The sequence below is a fragment of the Gadus morhua genome, chromosome 1 (assembly GCF_902167405.1).
Source record: "Gadus morhua chromosome 1, gadMor3.0, whole genome shotgun sequence".
NCBI classification, from domain to species: Eukaryota; Metazoa; Chordata; class Actinopteri; order Gadiformes; family Gadidae; genus Gadus; species Gadus morhua.
Genome location: NC_044048.1, coordinates 27627566 through 27650228, shown reverse-complemented (window position 1 = coordinate 27650228; position 22663 = coordinate 27627566). Strand labels below are relative to the sequence as shown.

General features: G+C 45.9%; 1 protein-coding gene across 4 annotated transcripts in view; it reads left to right on the top strand.

Annotated features, from left to right (window-relative positions):
- Positions 1-333: 333 nt before the first annotated feature.
- wnk3 (WNK lysine deficient protein kinase 3) overlaps positions 334-22663 on the top strand; it is a 37565-nt gene continuing 15235 nt past the window's right edge. For 2 of the 4 annotated variants that reach the window (XM_030356531.1, XM_030356541.1), the window contains exons 1-8: positions 334-860; positions 7502-8692; positions 19441-19613; positions 20161-20381; positions 20979-21136; positions 21320-21408; positions 21526-21745; positions 22222-22579. In XM_030356531.1, the coding sequence (XP_030212391.1) occupies positions 7949-8692; positions 19441-19613; positions 20161-20381; positions 20979-21136; positions 21320-21408; positions 21526-21745; positions 22222-22579 (1963 nt within the window). In that variant the 5' untranslated portion in view covers positions 334-860; positions 7502-7948. The remainder of the gene's footprint in view (positions 861-7501; positions 8693-19440; positions 19614-20160; positions 20382-20978; positions 21137-21319; positions 21409-21525; positions 21746-22221; positions 22580-22663) is intronic. The other 2 variants (XM_030356521.1, XM_030356549.1) reach the window with 2 other exon arrangements.

Below are 22663 nucleotides of genomic sequence, written 5' to 3'. Positions count from 1 at the left end.
TAGAGGTATTTGGATACCGAGAGTTTTATACATAATATATATTATCTATAGAGAGAGATAGATAAATAAATGTATGATGTATTAGATATATACAGATTAGTATTTTAGTTGCGTAAGGCAAGCAAATCTTATCCTGTCACTAGTTTTTTCGAAGTTAAGCATGACTTTCTGTATTGTATTCTATATATTATTCACATCAAAGACCGCATGAGTACATAATTTATTTGGGTATCTAAAATGAAAAGCTGTATGCTGAGACGCCTCGTAAACAACGTCTACTACCGCCCTCTTGTGGCGAAACGACGCCATGATAAGTGGCGTGTGTCTGGTCTAGCTCTAGCCCGTGGCAAGTGTATTCGACAGAAAGAGCGAAGCGGCGACAGCGAGCACGTCAAAAGCTCTTGAACCCCCCCAAACGCCCCGTGCGTGAGTCATAGGATGTAAATTGTGTACATAATTTATTTGTATTCTAATATGAGTGAACACGTGTACGTTTGAGTCTCCGTACCGACGGACCGGAGGACAATACCTCAAAGCAAAGGCTGGCAGCATCTGAACCTGGAGCACGTACATCGACTCGCGCGCACACCAAGGATCCACTCGAGTGGGGATTTTCAAAGCGACTGTACCACCAGAAGCCTATAAAACAGACCAGACCAAACACGGGTTTGCTATATATTTGGTAGCAGTGTAAAATAGATAGTGTAAAAAATAATTGTGTACGGAAGACCGTTTGTACGTTGCGTGGCTATAACGCTTCAACGGCGCTTATCTAACGAAATGATGTGTAGGTCTTGGTGAGTTCGCCATCTGGGCTGACCTGCTCGTTTGATAAATAACCGACAAGATGTTACATTTGGGTGAGTTATGTTTATTATTATTCAAAGCTATGATGTTGACAGACAGACGCTTGCCATTGTTGTCCAATTCCAATGCAACCGATGTTATTGATCGCACATATAGGCTTCTTAAACCATTCATAATGCTTTAAGAAGCCATTACCGTTAGCAAATATACCGTTGCTGTTAGTAACTAAATGTATACGTGTCTTTCAAGATGACGTAAAGCTAATTATCAGGTAACACTCATTTGGGTTGGGTCTATGTTTATTTAGTGGGTATATTAATAGTATAGTCTATCGTGTATCCTAATCAGGGGCGGTATGATAGGCCTATAAACATCACATTTATAGCTTTCAGAATGAATATTAAACTGCGAGGCCACCGATTTAGCGTTTATTTGTGTTTGTGTCTCATTCATGAATTTGTTCTTGTTCCGACCCTGTTACATTTTCTTTTGTCGCCACTTGACGTTTATAAAGTCAGCTGAGTAACCAGTTAGCCAATGGCTAGCGAGCCTGCATACTTGCGGTGTAAATAATGAAGCATGCACAATTAATTTACCACAATTATTGAATGTATCAGTTGTTGACAGTTCCATCAACGTTGTCGCCGTAGCACGTTGTTAACTTAATCAAACAACATTTTGACCCTTTAATGGCTGACTACAATATGACTACATCAAGTTTATGGTGTTGATTGCTTTTGCTCTTTACGGCCTAAATGAACATAATATTAACATGGAATTTTCAATCAGATTTGATTAATCTCTATCTTCAGCTATGAAGTCATGAGAGCTCAGAGGTGATCCGCTCAGCGCATGGGCGATTTGAAGTGATAAAAGTGTCTCAGCTGTTAATGTCAGCTCGAATGCTAGGACACCACTTCAGCATTGTGTGATCCTTATTAATAATGGTCTAATTAAAGGCTCGCAGTTTGCCCCTGGATTAGCTGGACGAACGGTGTGAAATGGCCCTCTGCTATCCAGATAACGCTCCCTTCGTCATTTTGTCGCCCCTCTGCTCTACCTACACCCCTCTCTTCCATGCTTGACCTGCGTTGCACAAGAGCACTTGTGTTTCTAGCCCTACTGGTGGCCCACATGAAAGGGAACAGTCCAGTGACCAGTCATCAGGGACCATTGTTATTATACTTTTTTCCCCTCCCCACCAGTTCTTCAATACCATCTACTCTAGACATAAGATGTGGAAAAATAAGCAGAATGTTCAGGATGTTATAATTGAATGTGAATAGCCTAGAAAACTGAATGTACAGTTTCTGTTCATTGGTTATAGCAGATTAAAATCAGCAGCTATACTCATACAATGGTTATAGTGAATCATCACAATCAAGTTCGTCCAGATGTGATGTTATGTCACAGTCCTTACCCTCCCCCTTGCATTTCATTTTATTTTGCATGTAACTTGTATGCAGTACATTCATTATGCAAACATACAATGGATAATTGATATTATTAAAGGAGATCAGTGCTGTCTGCATTGACACTTATGCAATCTTAGCATCTGTGTTTAAGTATTAGTGCTATATAATTACGCTCTGTGTATTTATTTTTGCATAATTAGTCAATGCTTAACAATAGATTATAATTTCTCAGACCGAATGGTACAACCAACCAGTGTCTCTACATGACTTGATTCTCCTTCATCGTTCTGTGGAAGCCAATGACAGCCATGCTGATTGGTGGAAGCAGTAACCACAAAGATTGCATTAATCATAATTGTACCCACGCCCATGCTGGTGCCCACAGATCTGCATGAGGGTTATGTTAATCATGTTTAACTATGGTCTTATGCAGGGCTGCTTCCTACGCAGGTTGTGTTGCAATCACAAAGTCCTTGTTTTGATAAATATTATGATGGTGATTATGTCTAGCAACCTTGGCGTGCAATTTTAACGCAAGCACTGCTTTTTTTTGAAGAGTGTGAATGATATTGTTTCCCTTGTGCTATTATTATCATTCCTAAAAATGATATTGAGTAACCTCCCTGGTGTTTTTGGGCCTAATTTGGAAAAAGAATTTCTCTGAAAATTGCGCTTTGTTGATCTCAGATATTTACTTGCATTAAAAACATATGCTATTACAGAATTGTTACATTTTGGCTATTCCAAAATGGTATTAGATTTTTTGTTCTCAAGAAGATAACATTACAACATTGATTCTTTATTCAATTGTGAGGAATGAAAGTAAAAGCCTATTTTCTGTAGCCCTAATTGTTGTGAATCGGCCTTGACCTAGCAGTCTTAGCCTAAAGTGGCTACAAGATTGACCGAATGAACGGCTTTTAGTAGAGGGGGAAGATTGCCAAAACTATCCAGTTTCACTCATACTGTTGTGCTTCCATTAGCAGCTCTGGGCCGTACCTTCCCAGCCAAACTGTCCCTAATGCAATGCAGCCCTCCTACATGTCCAAGCCATTCCAATCTGAAACCATTCTCTTCCCGCATCTCATCCCCCTGTCTAAAACCACAGTTGTTTTTTGTTCAGGCAGAAATTTAGCTATAGTCACTGCTTTCATTCACACCTCCACTGGCACATATTTGATCAGGCGGAATCCCTCCAAACCGCTTTTTGTCTATGCCAACCCCCTCTTTTTCATCTCCCTCTTGTTCTCTTTCACACACAGTTTTCCCACCCCTTCATGTAGCCATCCCCACTACCCCTCCCCAACTAACTCTCCCTCTCTGTCTCCCTCTCTCTTTTTTCTCTGCGGTTTGAACCTGAGTGTCAGCTCGCTCAATCCAGATAAAACACTGCCTGAGCCCCCCTGCATACTTTTTATACAGGCTACACTTTTTAATCTGTGTCCCCCTCCATCACAATGTAACCCTGTCTGCCTGAACGCACGGCCACAATTCCCCCCAAATACACACAGCATGCACGCACACAGATACACACACATACACACACACACACACACACACACACACACACACACACACACACACACACACACACACACACACACACACACACACAGACACACACACACACACACACACACACACACACACACACACACACACACACACACACACAGACACACACACACACACACACACACACACACACACACACACACACACACACACACACACACACACACACACACACACACACACACACACACACACACACACACTGTCCCAAACCCCTTTGTCTGTCGGTCTAATTCTACAGCGGCTGTTTAGTCCCGGGGGATTAATGTGTGGATGGGTGCCCATGAAGTGAGAGGAATGGAAAAAAAGGGCAGGAGTTGGTGCTGTTGGGTTGGGGAAGTGTGTTTGGTGTGTGTGTGTGTGTGTGTGTGTGTGGGGGGGGGGGTTATTAGTTAGGTTTTGAGGGAAATTAATAAAGTTCTATAAGAGTCGGAGGGAGTTCTCCAACCCGATTTGTGGGGAGAACCCAAATCAGCCATCCCATCTATCGGCAGCAAGCGAAGGAAGATTTGTACTGCTTCCATTTCAGAAATAAACGGCCTAGACGCGGCTCCTTTCTTGCCGCAGGTGTAACACAGGGAAGGGTTTGCCCCAGCACAGGCCTGCAGGGCCACACAGAGCACAGTGTGTCAGATGTTCACTCCTCATTTGCTCCATATGAATGAATGCACAATGAATCTGACATGCAATCACATCTCTAGATTGCATATACTGGAAGATTTGTTTTTCTCATTGACTTACCCAAATAAAGAATCCTGATTTTGATCATGGAATTTCATTGTGTTAATCACGAGCATGGCAACCATCACTGTTGAGGTTGTTAAGGCCCAAATAGTTGCTGTCAGGAAATGCTCTTTGACATTCTTTCATTGGAATTGGATGTGCTGTCATTTTTTAGGATTTGTCTGAGAGGAAGAAGGAAGGGATAGAGGACGAGAAAGCCTGTCAGATTGGTGTTGATTTGCGGGTCTGTGTGTGTGTGTTTGCGCATGCGTGCATCTGCTGTAGGCTGATGTATATCTGCATATTTGCGTATTATTTGAAGAGAGGTTGACGGACAGGGCAATAGACACTAAGAGAGCATGAGTGAGAGAAAGTGAGAGACTGGGTTTGTGTGTGTGTGTTTCACAGAGGCGCAGGGCTGGTGAGAGAGAAGCGGGCATGAATGTGTTTGATGTACTGTGATAACTCTGTCCGGTATGTGGCTTTCATGGGAACTCCTTGCCCTGGGGACACTGGCGAATAAGCTCTGGCATGAAAGGAGATCGACCCTCTCTATATCGCCTGTTGTTTTTCCCCCTTGTCTCCCGACATCCTGTTAGCCTTTACCTCTCTGTCCACTGTGTGTGCCCACCAGGGTTCCCTAACTAGATGCCTCAGTCTTGTTGCATTCCTCTCATTAACTGTACACATGAAGACAAAGCACCCAAATTTCTCTGACAGGTACACTCAGTCCGTTGACTATAACGCAACAGGATACAATTAGCCTATATACATCTGGGCCAAGCTGTTCTAGTTGTGGTTTGTCTTTATGGTACCAGAGTTTACATGGAGGCCCTGAAACCTTAAGTGAGAAGCGTAAATTATTACTTTGGACGGTGGAATGTGACTGGACTGGAAGTGTATTTCAGACCACACCACTCCCAGAGCAGCAGGGAACCAACTCTAGCGCCAACCTTTTGTGTTTTGATTCTGAGTGACAGCCTTTGGAATCATGTGTCACATTCACCCATTTCTTCGAGTCAGCAGACAAGACTGTACTTGACTGACGGAAGCCGTGTTGACAAGATAATGAACGCTGTGGTGGGGTTTTGAGCAAGAACCTCATAGCCTTGAAGCTACATGACCAGACACCAAGGATAGCATTGATTTGATATCTACGTTTGAAAAGCGCTCAGTGCATGCAGATACATTAACACACAGCATTCGACAGGAGGGGTCTGTGTGCTCTGGCTTTGCACTATATAATGCACCTGCAGATTGTCATCCAACATGGATTTGGATTGACACAATATTATCATTATCTTCTTCTTTCATTGCTGATCCATGTCAAACCACATTCCAAAGTGATTAAACATTTTCTTTTACGAAACCCCGTCTTGGGGATACCTTGGTATCCCCAAGACAGTTTTTTGAAGCCACTCCCACTTTGTGCTGTATTATACAACGAGAAGAATTAGCTACATTGAGTGTCATGTAAACGCACTGAATGAGTGCTACAGACACTGACCAACCGAGATTTTGTCGTCAGCCAAACAAAGTTGAGGAAACAGAAAACAGTTGTTAAGTCTTGCAAACTAGAGGAGGGCCACTTTGCCAGAGTATCGGATACATTTGTTGGTTCATAAAGTCTCATGGAAGGGTATTTGGAAAGGTAATCCAGACGCTAACATATTGCACATTTATGATGGCAGGGGAAGTGCTATTTATTCACTGTAGCTTTTGTTGTTTTAATGCTATGCACGAGCACTTGGTTCCGGTAAGGCCAGTTGCCGCATCATTAATGGTTACAATGCACTTTATTGCTTCTGTAATACTGTCTGCTGGTCAGCAGCAGGCAAGAGTCGGTGTGGTGCAGTTCTGTTTCAGGATGGTTTGGAGTAGAATGAGCGATTGTTTAACAGCCAGGGACCGACGGACAATTATAGATAGATGTCACTGAAAGGGTTTGACACACACACACACACACACACACACACACACACACACACACACACACACACACACACACACACACACACACACCCACCCACACACACACACACACACACACACACACACACACACACACACACACACACACACACACACACACACACACAGATAACTCACATGGGATCTAAACCCCGTCAATGGATACCTGAGTGCTATAATATCCCAACAGTGAGCACTGCCGTCAGGTCTAAACTCGCTAATCGACAACGGTACATTAGGAGGGTTACATGGTTGGATACGATGCCTGCCGCTGATGATAATTACAAGGATAGCTTTATTGTTACGAGCCCTTTCCTGTCTATCTGCACTTGCATTCAGTTCCATACGGTACTCCTTGACCCATTAATTATTCATGCAGAAAAGGCCCGTGGTGCGCCATCCATATTTAATGTTCACGATCACATATTCCTAATGCAGCAATCTATTGAGTAATGCTTCCATTGAGTACAACCAAGTCACATGATACTCATAAAGACCGGCTTTATCGGCCAATACCATTAAATTGGCCATGTGTGACGCTTAAGAAGGTTAGATGTTGAAACATAATGGTTTCACCCAAAACAGAGACTTAGCTCTTGTTTGGCTGTGATTAGCAGATTATGTGGTTGCTCTCTTTGTGAGTGAGTCAGGATATTATACCACATAACTATTGGGCTTCCTGTGCACATTACCAATTAAAAAAAACACAGATTAATCACAGCTGAGGAACTAGACCATGTTTGGACATTTTGTTTCATTTTAGCTTTGCTGGAAATGTCTTAGCCTGGTCTTTTTGCTGCATTTTATTTGATTCACATCTTTCAAAATGGCACCTGCCTACCAACATTTTAATATGCAATGTATGCATGTATTATGTATCCAAATTAATTCAATCCTATTTGATGAAAGACAATTTGATACTTATGTGACTTATGATATCTGTATATATTTTTATAATATTTCTCTGCCACCCTGCTAAATATATGTATGTGTTTTTGTTTGCCTTGCAGGGTTTACCTGAAGACACTTTTTTACAAGGAAGCCAGGAGCAGGGAGCTGTTCCCTCTCTCTGGTTGGCTGTCTGCTGCGTGTGCACATGAGAAGTACTGAATGAGGTCAGGTTTATTTCAGTTGGTCGTGAGTACACCTGCTGGAGGGCGTAGGTGGGACATGGAGAGAGGGAAAGTGAGGATACAACTTCATCTTTAGTTCACCATCTCAAACTGAACAGCTGATTTTCAAGGCGCGACTGACAGCGAACGAGGGGAGCCACAGGGGGGGGGGGGGGGGAGACTCGGAGGGACCTGAGGCGCCAGAGGAAATGCCAGGCCCTCTGACAGGGGTCAGAGGGTAACCACGGACACAGAGAGAGACGGGGACTGGCCGAGGATCCGAGGTTTGGAGGCGGAGACCGAGGACTAAGGGAGGGTAGGCGGGAGCTGGGACCGCCGTTTCCCATGGCGACCGACCCCGGCGAGCCCACCGGCACAGAGGACTCCTCGGAGAAACCGGATGGACGGAGGAGGGGCGAGGGGGCGGCGGAGGAGGCGGGGGAGCGGGCGGTGGGGGGCGGCGGCTCCGGACGGGAGAGGACGCGCAGCACCCCCTCCGACTTCCCCACCTACAACACCAAGGAGCGGCGGGACGAGGGCGGAGCGGCGGGCGGCCGCGAGCGCGAGGGGGAGACCCCGGTCCGACCGGCGTCCTACTCCAACCCTTCCTCCCCGGCGCTGGCGGCGGGCGGCGGCAGGCTGAGGCGGGAGAAGCGCTTCTTCAGGAAGAGCGTGGAGATCTGCGAGGAGGAGGACGAGGTGGACGAGCCCCCGCCTGCTCCTCACAGCGCCCCCCCCCTGGAGCAGCGCTCCTCAGACTCAGTCTTCGCCGGCAGTGGCGGCGGCGGCGGCGGCGGCGTTCAGCAGGGTGAGCCGAGCGCCGTGTCGGCCAGCGCCATCCTGGGGCAGGAGTCCGGGGCCCCCGTCTCCACGCAGGAGGCCGAGAAGGACTCGCCCGCCTCGGTCGCTCTGCAGAACAGGGAGCGAGCACGGGAGCTGGAGGAGGAGGCGGAGATGAAGGCCGTGGCCACGTCTCCCGGAGGCCGCTTCCTCAAGTTTGACATTGAACTGGGCAGAGGAGCCTTTAAAACGGTCTACAAAGGCCTGGACACTGAGACCTGGGTGGAGGTGGCCTGGTGTGAGCTTCAGGTAAGAACAACCCTAACCTCTGTATATTTAATGTTACATTCACAACACAAAGAACTATATTTTTTACTATATATTGTTCAATATATGATATTGAACAAATACTGCCTTATCATCATCCATACTAGAGTAGGATTGAACACCGGATGTTTCCAGTGTTTTGATTTCACCTGGAGTGTGCGCCTGTGGCAAAAGCATGTGACCACAGCGGCGTGGGAGGCCCATTTCACATCAGAGGCTTTATGTGCCAATTAGATCAGCCAAATCTATAAAGCCAGCGTTGTTCCTGTGATGAGTATCCCATTGGAGGAAGTGTCCCGGGAGTGCTCTCTCCCCTGCCTGAGAAACTCTTGGCACGTTGTCTTCTTGCTATTCACGCTTTGAGGCTGGAGAGGAGTGGCTGCATGGGGTGAAGAGGAGTAGCATCCGCCGTACTGAGTGGCAGCACCACAGAGGGAGAACACGTGGGGGCGCTTTTGGGGGTGCACTTAGGAATCCAAATGTTGACAGGATATACTTACACTGAATGTAAGATTATACAGTTGTCCCCCAACTTTTTTTCTCAGGTCCCCTTTTTGGTAAAAATAAGTAATTTCATTTCTTAATGTTGTGTGATAAATCCAACACAATATGGATCAATTTCAATTATATTAGTCTCTATTTTTCTAGTACTGCTTCTCAGTGTTCTCCATTTAACTTCCTGCCCTCCATTTGTGGTTTGCACATAACTGGTGTCACGTTACTGCAAACAATGCAAAATACAAATGCAAAGGCTGTAATCCAATGTATTGCAATCATTCATGGACAATGCATTGCTGCAGATTGTATCAACAACTATCATTTATGATGAGAGGGTACGCCTCAGACAGGACCATGATGCTTAGGTTTAAAATCTCTCACACCATTCAGTTGTACTCTCTCTGTGATCATCATACACAATGCCGTGCCGCCCAGCCTTACTAAGCAGGAACCCCGGTCTGTTAAGTGTTTGATCCGCTTTGGTGGTGATTAAAACACCGAGTTGAGTTAATATAGACTTTCTGCAGCGCACTGCTGAAACTCCTCATTGGCTGGTGGGGCAATGGGGGACATTGTCATGCCAGCGTGAGCTCAACATGTGGTGGGAGACGCACTCGAGGAGGCCCAGGAGAAAGTGTCTCTTTGAATGTTGACCACACAATGGAGTGCACAGTGTGGTGGTAGTGGTTGTGCTGGTGGTGGTGGTGCTTTTGAAGCTGCAGATCTGGCTGCAGGCATTGTATGTGGAGGAGAAAAGCTCAGTCATGTGTTTGGTTTGCATCTCATTCTAAAACAAGACTAATCCCTTTGTTTTAGGCCATGACACACACACACATGCACACACCTCAATGCAACCACATCCTCTGACACCTTTTCCCAGCAATACTCTTCCAGCTCGTCGGTGAGCCTGCTGACGGTGTTCTGTTTCCGTCTTGTGTCACTGACGAATGCGGCCATAGCCTCCTGCCTGAATACTTCCATCAAAGGCAACGGCTTGTGCTTTCTCACTGAGTATTTTACTCAGCTCTCCTCCGCTTGTGAGAAGCCATTCCCCTTTCTTTCCATTATGTCTCTAATGGAGGGTTCCCCTGATAATATAACACATTTTAAGGACAACTGCAATGGCAACATATCGGCCCTGGACTGAGAGAGACAAGGTGTTACTCCATCTTTATCAAATAACTAAAATACTTTATTAGAAAGTGCTCCCTTCGCGGTATCACTGGGATAACGTATTTGATTTTAAACAACCGCACCAGGCTACCACAATATTCCATAAGAAAATAAGGTTATTATTGATTGAATACAAATGGAACATTTGAGAGCATAGACACATTGAGCTGCAGCAGAACAAAAACCCTTATTGTAAACAAACTTTATATGACTTAAATGTTTATTTGAGGGCAGGATGGGGGGGGGGGGGTATTGAGAGAGAAAGCAGGCAGACCTTAGACACACACACAGACACACACACACACACACACACACTGGTACTTAAACACACACACACGCACGCGCGCACGCACGCACGCACGCACACACACACACACACACACACACACACACACACACACACACACACACACACACACACACACACACACACACACACACAGACACTCACAGAAGCATAGGGATGGAATAAAAATTAGCAGCAGTGGAAAAGAGACTGGGCAGTGTGTGAAAGAGAGGAGAGAGACGGGGGGTGTTGGTAGTAAGCGAGAGAGAGTGAGAGAGAGGGAGAAAGCAAAAGAAGGCGAGAGACGAGGTGTTGGTAGTGAGAGAGAGAGAGGGATAGATCGAGAGAGGGAGGGAGAGGGAGTGAGAGAATGATGAGCCAAGCGGAGGATTAGCATGGCAGCTCTCTCGGCGAGCATTTGTGGAGCTAATGCAAAATTACCGCACACAGGCAGACAATGACATGCACACTCAGACACACACACACGCACACTAACACTCACATACACACAGTACATCCACACACAGAGTTGCATGACCCTGTCCCGATAGATTGAGTGAACATTCTAATACATCCCGGTGAAACAGGTCTCCAAACCTCACACATTCAACAGTTAGATTGGATTTACAGACATCTGTTCATTTTAGTCTTATGGAAACTAGGTCAAAAAGCGGAGAAAAAGGATGTTTGACTGCATATCTGACGGCCTCCACTGCCTACCAGATTCACAATTAATTACCTTTATCTATAACGATGCTTGTTTCTTAAAACTGATCAAACACTCTTTCAATACAGATTTTATATCTGTATTTAAATCCCACAGCTCCTGCTTGACCTAACCCAAACCGGGGAAATCCTTGGGATTTGCGGATATGATTTTGGGAATACTTGATGAAGTGTAGCCTGTGTACAGGTCCAGTTGGTAGCCGGCAGCAGAAAACTGTTCTAAGTCTGTTTTTCCACTGATAAGAAAATGTACTGCAAGCTAAAATGGAATATAACAAGTGGCTAAAAAAAGCAAGTCAGAGACGGTACGTTTGAGGGATGAACTGATATCTGTTGTCATCCAACAACAGATATCAGTGTCGGGTTGTCAGCTTTTCAGTGTCGGGAGAAATTGCGGGCATGAGGGAAGTTGATGAAACATTGTGGATGGATGAGCATCATAACTTCTAGACCTGGCTGATGTGCAAGCTGCTGGCCTGTAGCCTTGTGATAATGTGAAGAGTGCTGTTAAGCACATCCATAGCTTCTCTGTGACTGCCCACTAAGAGATGGGGAAAGTAGCTGTTCTAATGCAACCTCAAAGAGTGGCTAATAAAGCCTCAGGGTGCCCAAAAGTGCGGACATCCTTTTCATCCTTGCCTCTTTCCTGTGAGTTCTACCTCTAAAAGGCCAAAGCTGTTTACCCCCCGCTCATTCCGATCATTGTGACGTCATCAGCACTGTTTATCACCCTATACATGTGTTTGGGTCCGTCACGGAAAGTTGTGAGGGTCAATACCATTCCTTGTTTGTGTGGGGGTGAGAGTGCGTATGGGTGTTTATGTGTGTTTGTATGTCTATATATATGTTAATGTGCGTGCATGATGTGCGTGCATGGGGAAAAGGTTATAACCGACATGTTTCGCAACCAGCGGGTATGTATTGCTGTCTGTCTCTGTACACCACTGTATGCATCCATGTCTGTCTCTCTCTCTCTCTCTCTCTCCCTAACCTCCTGCTCGCCCACTCCCACTCCCTCTCTCCCCCGGCCCCTCCCCCGTGGCTCTTTGTCTGGTCGAGTGAGTATACAGAGGGGATGCAGGGAGTTAATTACAGTGGGTGCCAGTCAGTCCAGAACAAAAACCCTGCACAGACAGCACAACTGGGGCGGCAGAACACTCAACGGCTTCCACCCGGTGCTGCCCTGGTCCGGCTCAGCCCACCCCCAGGGTAGTAGAACATCCCCAATCATAGGCTGACCTGGCAAAACAACCGGCAGCAGGGGGGGGGGGGGGGTCTGGAGCAGGGGGGCCTGTAGTGGGCGCCGGGGGGGGGGGTCTGAATAGAGCCGTCTGAGTCTGGTCTGCCACAAGTGAACCAGACCGAGGCCAAGAAGGCCAAGAGAACTGACTGGTTGAGCTGGTAGCAGCAGCATTCTGGGCTGAATGCCTGGAGTGCTTCAGGTTGCTGTGGAGATAAATGTTGTTAGTGCCTCAGAGAGAGATGTTGTTATTGAATGTGTCTTTTTTTTGGAAAACCCGACAAGAGCTCTGCCTTTACAATTATTTTTGAGAGAAACAGACTCGCTGCACAGGAGCTGATGGTGTTTATCCTGGTAATATTAGCAGAGTGTATAGGGTTACCGGCCTGACGCACAAGGAAACTCCATTCTGAAACCTACATTTAGCCCCTGTTGTGAATCGACTGGGCCATGCCAGATACAGGGAAAGGATCGGTTTGTCACGCTATTAATTGGAGAATTGTCGGTGGTGCACATGTTACAACTGTCTTTCGCGTTCCAATGATCATCGTTGACCTTTGAGAGTTTGGTCGTACACAGCTTTGACCTAATCCACCTGACCTAACAGCAGAAAGGGGAGGAGTTGGTATTTATGTATTTGATTACAAAACAAACAGTTGGATTAGCACAGGAAAACTAAAAATATGCTATTGACCTGTGAGCTTATTTTAGCACTTGCTAGAATGGGCAAAGTACAGAATAATTGATTAGAGTAGATCCATATCAATAGGATAATATTGACAAGAGGCATATTTGTCGGAAGTAGAGACAGTTAACTGGTGTCCTGTGGCCAATTCCACGCTGCTCTAACGGTGGTCCCAAACCGGTCATATAATCAGTGATGGTCTATTAAGGGACCATGTATTCCCCAAAGTCTGGCATAGCTAATTCAGTTGAACACTTGCCAAAATGACTTCAATGATTTAAGGTATTCTAAGTGTTGCTGAGTATTACAGCTTACCACGTCAGTTTGATTACAAAGGAATTTAAACACCCTCCTTGTATTAGAGCCATTATCAGGGACAGCTAATGACCTCAAGTGTACGGAAGTTTGGTAAAGCTAAACCAACCAAGCTAATTGTATTTAGTAATTATAGTGTCTAAGCATACACTGTAGAATATCATGGTAATAACTGGCTGAACTAAACCTGACTGACAACAATACACACAAACATGTTTAAGCACAGACACACAAAAGCAAAACCCTTAGACATAATTATTAGTGGCATTATTGTTGTCCTTTCACAGCAAAGCACATGCTCCAATATGCCTGGTTTGAGACGTCTTTGGGGAGGGGACCCTTGTACGCCCTGTTATTAAAGCCCCATAGCACACCTAAGTCCATAATCAGCATGCACATTGCGCTTTCTGAGGAACCGATAGCAGAAGCCCTTTGACAGAACAGATCAAATGTGTTTCATTTCAATTTGAATAAAGAGAAGTCAAGTAATATTTTAGGCTGTCTTTAAATCCCAAACTGTCTCATAGACATTACAGAAATTAGGAGGCACTCATTGAACATCGGGGTCCGTGGTAAAATGACGAGTGGGAGGAAATTGACTTTTGAGACCAACTGGACAAGCTGTTTACTTGTCATCAACTTTGTAGCCATGGAGAAGGGCAGTGGAGATCTGTTCAAAAGGATCACCAATTACATTCTCTGTTTGATTTACAAAAATGCTCAGAGTGAAGTAAGTTTACAGAAGGGTTTCGTTTGGGAGTGGGAACATTTTCCCCCCAACTGTCTAAAAGCTTGAATAACATTTACACTATATTCGTTTAGCAAACCAAGCTTTCCAAGTGCTCCTTAACTACCCCTTGAGATATTCCAGACTTGATATTGTGAGCTTCTTCCGCTCTTATCTCATACAGGGCAGTAGCATATATAGTCCAATTCAATTATATGTTAGGTGGAGTTGAGCTAGGCTTTATTGCTCCAACCAAACAGTCAGGGTCACCCCGTTCTGCATGGGTTTATTCTGCTACCATCAGGTCGTCTTAGGATGTCGGTTGAGAAGAACCAGGCGATATACGGTCTCCTTGGTCCCTAATGCTATTTAATAGATAATAGCACTAATCTGCTTATGGCACACTGTATCTGAAGTCGTCTGACCTGCCCCTGGGTACACTTGGGTTGTTATTGTTCTTGTTTAATTACTAGTTAATGGTTGTGCTTCTCAGTCTTTATTTATATTGTGACACTGGCTGCAATACAATTGAACTCGAACTTGAACTGTGTTCAACGAGTTCCACGAATTGCCCTGTTATGTTTAAATCTTCAAGATATATGCGCCTGTCCATACAAACAAATCAAGCACTGCCGGAACAAGACCAGAAAAATCGATGGCGGTGGTGGCCGGTGAACTTGGCCTCTGGGAGCCATTCGGTTGTAATCCCTGCTCCTTCTCTACCAGTCCTTTCCCCCAGTCTCGTCTGCTGTAGATTACTGTAATCTAATTCTGGACGGCCACAAACGGTAAAAGGCTTTACTCCCACACACCCCGGGTCCATAAAGTAGACCAGGTCATGCATGTGCACGATCCACCTGCACCCAAAATAACCCGTGCATGTCCCCGGTGCCGGCCCTGTGACATGAGGCTAGCTGGCCGTATCGATCTCACTGCTGGTGGAATATCACTGCCACCCGGTGTTCCGCTCTCCAGACAGACGCTCCACTGTAGTCTGTAAAAAAATAAAATCAATTTGAGGCAGATGAGGCAGACTTTTTTTGCGCTGTCAATGCGATCGTCATGTTTCGACGGGGGGGGGGCATGGGGGGGGGGGGGGGGGGCATGGGGGGGGCTCACGTGTCCTGGTAACCCTAAGCACCCACCCTCCCCAAAAACGTGTCTCGTTGTAGGCCATATCTGGCTGCTTCCGCCCCTGTGTTTTACGAGCCTGCTTAACCCCTTAGCTCAACCTTCTGCCTGGCCAGGTGTCTGGTCCCAAACTGTCTGCGGTGGAAAAGGCTGGGTGACCTTCCGGGGTAGACCAGAGTGTGTTCTACAAGTGCATTAGGCTAGACGAGCTCAGCACTCACCACACAGGACTCTGTAGCATGTTGCATGTAGCACAGCCAGCCACACACATGTAAGTGAGTCAGAAAGAGAAACTGAAAGTGGAATAGAAAGTATGTGTGTGTGTGTGTGTGTGTGTGTGTGTGTGTGTGTGTGTGTGTGTGTGTGTGTGTGTGTGTGTGTGTGTGTGTGTGTGTGTGTGTGTGTGTGTGTGTGTGTGTGTGTGTGTGCGTGTCCTCAACCCAGTTTTAAATAGCTGCTGCATTGTTTACAGCCAAGTGCGTCCATTCGTAAGCCTGCCCAAAATGGAGGCTGTGCGCCAGCCAACTGAGTCTGTTAAACTGCCCTCATTAAATGCTTTGGGTCATTACACAAAATCAACATGCTAATATTCACTGTTGTTATTCTTATTTATTTTGTTAATAGCTTGCATATTATCAGCACTACTGCAGCAGTTTGACCGGACTAGAGTCACTCCTTCAGTTTACAATGAAGGCATGTTGACCTGGAGGAACTTTGGCATGGATGAGAGTCACCCACAGCAGGGTCACAAAGGGTCCCGTTCATAGTTCCAGTCTCCTCCACCCCCACCCTTTTTCTCTCCCTCTTGGCCTCCATCTCTTTGTGAGTCTGTCGTTTCTTCTATCCATTAATCCGGGAGATCCAGGAGTCTGTTTTCCTTCTTATTTGTTGCCTGTGAGCAATCTTAGTGAGTAGCTGCTTTGTCTGCCGAGCGTGGATGACGATATCTGTTGGTTCTACTAAAGAGGTGCAATGATTCACAAAAGTCACATTGTGGACCTTTATGCACTCCCAGGGTGTATCAATTTGAGCTCAGCTCAATATGTATTACAATTCCAATGAGTTAAATTCACTTGATTAAAGACAAGCTCTACAGTAGCATCAACCATACAGACACAACACAACAGCTTCTCCCCACTTAATTAAGTGCGGCATTCACAAACTGAACAGCTTTCTCTCAATGGAATTGAGTGTTACACACATGCAAAATGAATGCCGGTCAGTGGATATCATTGCAGCCTTATTTGAAGGACCTTGAAAAACACTCGCTAAGGTGTGCGCCACGGAGAATTGATCGTATGCATCTTATTAAATATACAGGCCTGCCTTATCAGCAAGTTAATATTAGCCGGCTAATGTAAATATAAAACTTTGAAAGAACAGAGAACAGTTGTGTCACGTGACCCCAGCGGCCGCCAACGCGGCAGTTATCCCATCCAGCCTGTGAAGCCACCAAGTACCAGTGGAATAGCCCTCTCAGTGGTACCAACCGCGGTCATTGTACTCTGATGTGTTAAGCAGCCTTGTGGATTGAAAAGGCTACTCTGACTTATTCATGATGCACTTGAACAGCGCTATCGCCTTTCGCTTATAGCCTCTGTTTGTTGTTGTGCCGCCGTTTGTGTGTTTGTGTGTGTGTATGTGTGTGTGTGTGGGGGGGGATAATCTGTGGTGGGAATCGGTCTTGCAAGCAGGAAGATAATTACGTAACTCTAGGGGACTTTGGTTGACCCAAGGGTGGTCTGATGCAGCACGTAGAGTCAGGCAGCTTCGGGTGCAAGGAGCAGGATGCAGAAAAGTGACGTGTGGACAACCACACTGATGTGCGGACCAAGACACACACGCAGGCACCCTGTCTCAGACACTCAGACAGGATGCTCTGTCGGAACAATGACAAAAACGGGGAAACCAAAGCACCACACTTGCTCTGGTTTCAGTAGCGTAACATAACCTGTCCTTTCCCAGTGAAAAACAATTTCTGTCATGGTTGTATAGGTTAAAATATATGAATTATGAGATGTTCCTGGCCCTAGCTAAATGTAACACATGAATTGCTAGACTAGCCAAAACTGATTGTTGTATTCACTTCTCTATTTGTTCAGAGAGAATCTCTGAGGGATCGTGATTCATTCAATATAATTCCTATGATACAGTGTTCTTGTACCTATTTGCTTTATATAACAGACAGATTAGAATGCACAAATTTAGGTTGTTCACCTCAGTAGAAGAGGTAGTGGCAGCCACCGTTCGGCAGACTCGCCATTTAGATAAAAATGAACACACTGTCTGAAACACGCACACACACGCTCACATATTATGCATGCAAGCACACACACACACACACACACACACACACACACACACACACACACACACACACACACACACACACACACACACACACACAGACACACACACACACACACACACACACACACACACACACACACACACACACACACACACACACACACACACACACTCACACATACTTTTTCATGCATACACACAAACATTTAGAGGCAGATGGAGTAAAAGTGAGTAGAGAAGGTGGGGGGGAGGGCAGGCCCAGGGCATGCATCTTATTTTTAGCCACACCATCCCCGTCAATTCTAGGTCTCTGGTTCCAGTGAATAAAAGGGGGGGGGAGACTACTTCCAGAAAAGGGCATTGTGTCGGCAGAGACAGAGAGAGAAGCTTTCGGACAAGATGATTCACAGACGGAAAGAAGGGAGAGTGAGTGAGGGGGAGACGGAGCAGAAGAAGAAAGAGAGAGAATGGAAGGGACTATGAAGAGAGGGGCTGATTTAAATGAGGAGGGCAGCAGCGATCCGCCTGCTTACCTCAGAACACCTGCCGACTGCGAGGTGTTGGGTAAACAGCGCGGCACTACATTGAATCGATCGATGGAAACGGTTGCTGAGAGGCGTGTTATTTTTAGGAAGGCCCATGTGCAACACCCAAATGGCTGTTATTGTCTCCTCAAGCGCTGAACGCACATTATGTTTCAGAATCCATACTTAAGGTTATAGAATAGAATTTAGACTTCTATAAAGGGTCATTTTTATTGATTGATTCAGTGACCCTGCAATGCCCTCAGTTACTGGATTAGCCATGGCATGTTGAATATCTATTTTTCTTTATTGATGTATTCATTTATGCTAACGAGAGATAAATTATGTTTTTTAACATTGAAGTAGAAACATTCCACCCTTATATAAAGCTATTTCGAGGAATTTCTGCATGAGGCTTATTTCTGAATAGCTTTTGTACAGCTGATTGTCACAGACCAAATGGCTTTAGTCTCTGGCTATCCCTAGTCCTGTGGGACTCTCCCTGTGCCCCCGTCAATGGGATTTCTACAGCATCAATACCAATCCGCCATACTGTGGAAACGACATGGCAGATGCAGCAGAACCGTGGTTTATGTTGCGGTCACTGGGTGGTGGCTGGCCTCCCGTACAACTCTTGTTTTGCTAGCACCATCTAGTGGCAGGGGGTGTGTAGTGCCAGTGCCACCAGTCTTGACAAAACGGGTGTGCTGTTTCCAGGTTGCTTAATAATTCAGCAGCTCCCTCGTAGCAGCATCTGTCACTAATGGCCTGCGATTGTTCCAGTGCTTGTATCACTGTGTCCCTGAAAGCATCATTGATCTCAATGTTTTGGTTGTTTAAGATAGTGTAATGGATTGGCAGTGATAGTGTGTTTGGTTATGTTAGCTTGCCTGTCCTTCCATCTATTCTAGTTTCTGTACTGTATGCAATAAGGAAGTAGATACCAACAATATGGGAACATAGTCAGAATCGTATCTGTACACACTCAGACAGAACACCACGTACCCACACAAACACCCACACCCACACACACACTGTGTATGTGTCTGCCTGTATTGTATGTTCAGATGAAGCTGCTGAGTCTTTAGTACTGACATGCGTTCCCTTTCCTTTAGGACCGTAAGCTAACCAAAGCAGAGCAGCAGCGCTTCAAGGAGGAGGCTGAGATGCTGAAGGGGCTCCAGCACCCCAACATCGTGCGCTTCTACGACTCCTGGGAGTCTGCGCTTCGGGGCAAGAAGTGCATCGTCCTGGTTACCGAGCTCATGACCTCCGGAACCCTTAAAACGTCAGGGAGCCCTTCCTCATTCTCGTCCTCTAGATCGCTTGCAGAGTGGAACTAGAACAATATTTACCCTATTTGTTTTAGTTCGGGGTACCATAAACTGTTGCCTGTTTATAAACAGTTGATAAATTGCCAAAGTAAAATATCTAAATATTAATTTAGTGTGTGAATAATCATAAAGAGATTAGCCATAATTCCAGGGATTTTTTTTTTGCAAATAGAGAAAGCAAGAGCAATTCAGATCCTTCAAATCATTGATATCAAGGAAACAATTAAATCAAACGTTTAACATGACCTTATTACAGCATGATTCCATTAGCATGGACGGGTTGTTTTTTATTATCCGGCAGGTCAAATGTTTCATTGAAAATCAATGTTAATTCAATGAGTGTTGGGTTTCTAATCATTTTACATTGTTTGATTATCCGACCTGCGATGTGATGGAAGTGATCTCCCTCAGTTTCTTTTTGCGCTTCACATATCCCATTACATCTAATCCTTTAAGAGAATACCAAAGACTCCCCCCTGTATCCCCCCCCTCTCTCCACAGTTACCTTAAACGCTTCAAGGTGATGAAGCCCAAAGTCCTTCGGAGCTGGTGCAGGCAGATCCTAAAAGGCCTTCACTTCCTCCACACCCGAACCCCTCCTATCGTCCACCGGGACCTCAAGTGTGATAACATCTTCATCACGGGGCCCACGGGCTCCGTGAAGATAGGAGACCTGGGACTAGCTACTCTAATGAGAACCTCCTTCGCCAAGAGTGTCATAGGTAGGCTACAAGGAAAATATGAATGGAAAAAGAACAGTGTGGTGAGTGTACATCCTGGTGCCCTGCTTGCTATGGATTAAAGATTATTGTTGACACGGCCGGCATTCATCCCGGCAGCACTTAGTGTTGGAGAACGGTGCGAGCTACGATATTTATCCAAGCACAGAATGTGGATAAGAGAGGGGCAGGCTGATGTCAAAGATTGCCCAGGAAGTAAGCTTCTCTATTGATGGAGTGGTTCAATGGTTTTATTGAAAAATGTTTTCACTTTCGGTACTTAATTCTCTCTTTACTGTAACATGAGCCCATCAAACAGGAACATAATGGTTAGGGGATTCTCTTACTCATTTTAATTTAAAACATTCTTCCTCGGACTGTATTAGAGCCTATAATAGGTCACAATGTTGCACATATTACAATGATCAAAACCCCAAACACCTCGTCTTGTCAACATACCAACATGCTATTTGATATTAACACCTTACCCAGCTCTTGGCCTCAATATCCGGATGCTAGAGTAAACACAGACACAGTGTTTGCTGACGGTGGTAAAGTGAAACTGTGATGTGTCAAAGCCACTGTCTGTGTTGTGCGCAGGAACCCCAGAGTTCATGGCACCGGAGATGTACGAAGAGCACTACGATGAGTCGGTGGACGTCTATGCTTTCGGCATGTGCATGCTGGAGATGGCCACCTCCGAGTACCCGTACTCGGAGTGTCAGAACGCAGCACAGATCTATCGCAAAGTCACAAGCGTGAGTTCCCCCCCACCTGACTGCAACATGGATAAACAGTATAGCCCTTGATTAGTTCAGTGAACGTGTCTCAACCGTTCAACTGCTTTTATTCAGCTCAATGTGGTCGTCTACAAATTCATTTTACAAATAAAAAAAACCAATGGAGGAGAATAAACGTGTCACCCATGTCCCCCCGTGCAGGGCATAAAACCGGCCAGCTTTGATAAAGTCAACGACCCGGAGATTAAAGAGATCATCGAGTGCTGCATCCGTCAGAACAAAAGCCAGAGGCAAGCAGATTTCTCTCTTCCCTTATCGACACATGACATGTAGCGTTGTCTCGGCCAGGCATTTCGATGTGGCACTCGGTGCATGACACCCCTGTTTCTCCCCTCTGCTCCCTAAAGACTGTCCGTCCGCGATCTCCTGAACCACGCGTTCTTCGGGGAGGACACGGGGGTGCGGGTGGAGCTGGCAGAGGAGGACACGGGCAGCCAGGACTGTCTGGCCCTTCGGATTTGGGTGGAGGATCCCAAGAAACTGAAGGGCAAGCATAAGGATAACGAGGCCATCGAGTTCAGCTACGACCTGGAGAACGACAGCGCGGAGGAGGTGGCCATGGAGATGGTGGGTTCAGAGCAGTCTAGAACGCTGAACTCTCTCAGGGTTTATAGCAATTATTTTTACCAATTGACTAATGGAACTTTGACCTGCGTTATTTTATTTAATTGAACAGTTTATTGTTCTATCATATATTTGATTTTTTTTTATTTTCTTGTGCCTTTATGGACAGAATAGTGAAAAGTAATAGTAAAGGGGGTTCAAAGGAAGAGGGATCGACATGAAGCATAGGAGCCAGACCTACATATGTTAGCAGATTAGCAGGTTGAGCCACCGGCCGCACCGGGTGCTTTATTATTGCTGTTGCTTTAGTATTGTTATTGTTAAGTAAGGCTTCTTCGTATTAATTAACGAATAACACTCCCAGCGTACAATTGACCAACGTTAGTTTGAAATGTGATCCATCCTCTAATCGATGCATGTATCATTGATTATCACTCTCTTGCTGTCTGTGCTCCCTCCCTTTGTCTCTCTGGTCCCAGGTGAAGTCAGGCTTCTTCCACGAGAGCGATGCCAAGGTGGTGGGCAAGTCCATCCGGGACCGGGTCACACTGATCAAGAAGTCTCGGGAGCGCCGTGTGCAGCAGCAGCAGTTACTCCAGCAGCAGCAGCAACAGCAGCAGCAGCAGCAGGACCTGGAGGAGCGGAGAGACTCTGGTATTCAACCTTTCACCTGCTCCCACCCCTCCTGCCCCTCCTCCCTGGGACCCGCAGCAGCCGGCCAGGTGGCCCCTAGAGGTGGCGGAGTAGCAGGGCAGGAGCCGGAGGAAGCATTAGAGGCGGAGCAGCGCGCCAGGCAGCAGCATGTTCTCAGTGGGGCCTCGGCTCTCGGCCTGCCAGGTAAAGTCCCAAAGCAACAGCATGCAAATAGTGTCTTCCATATATGTTAGCTATCAGGTTTGTATACAAATATAACACAAATAT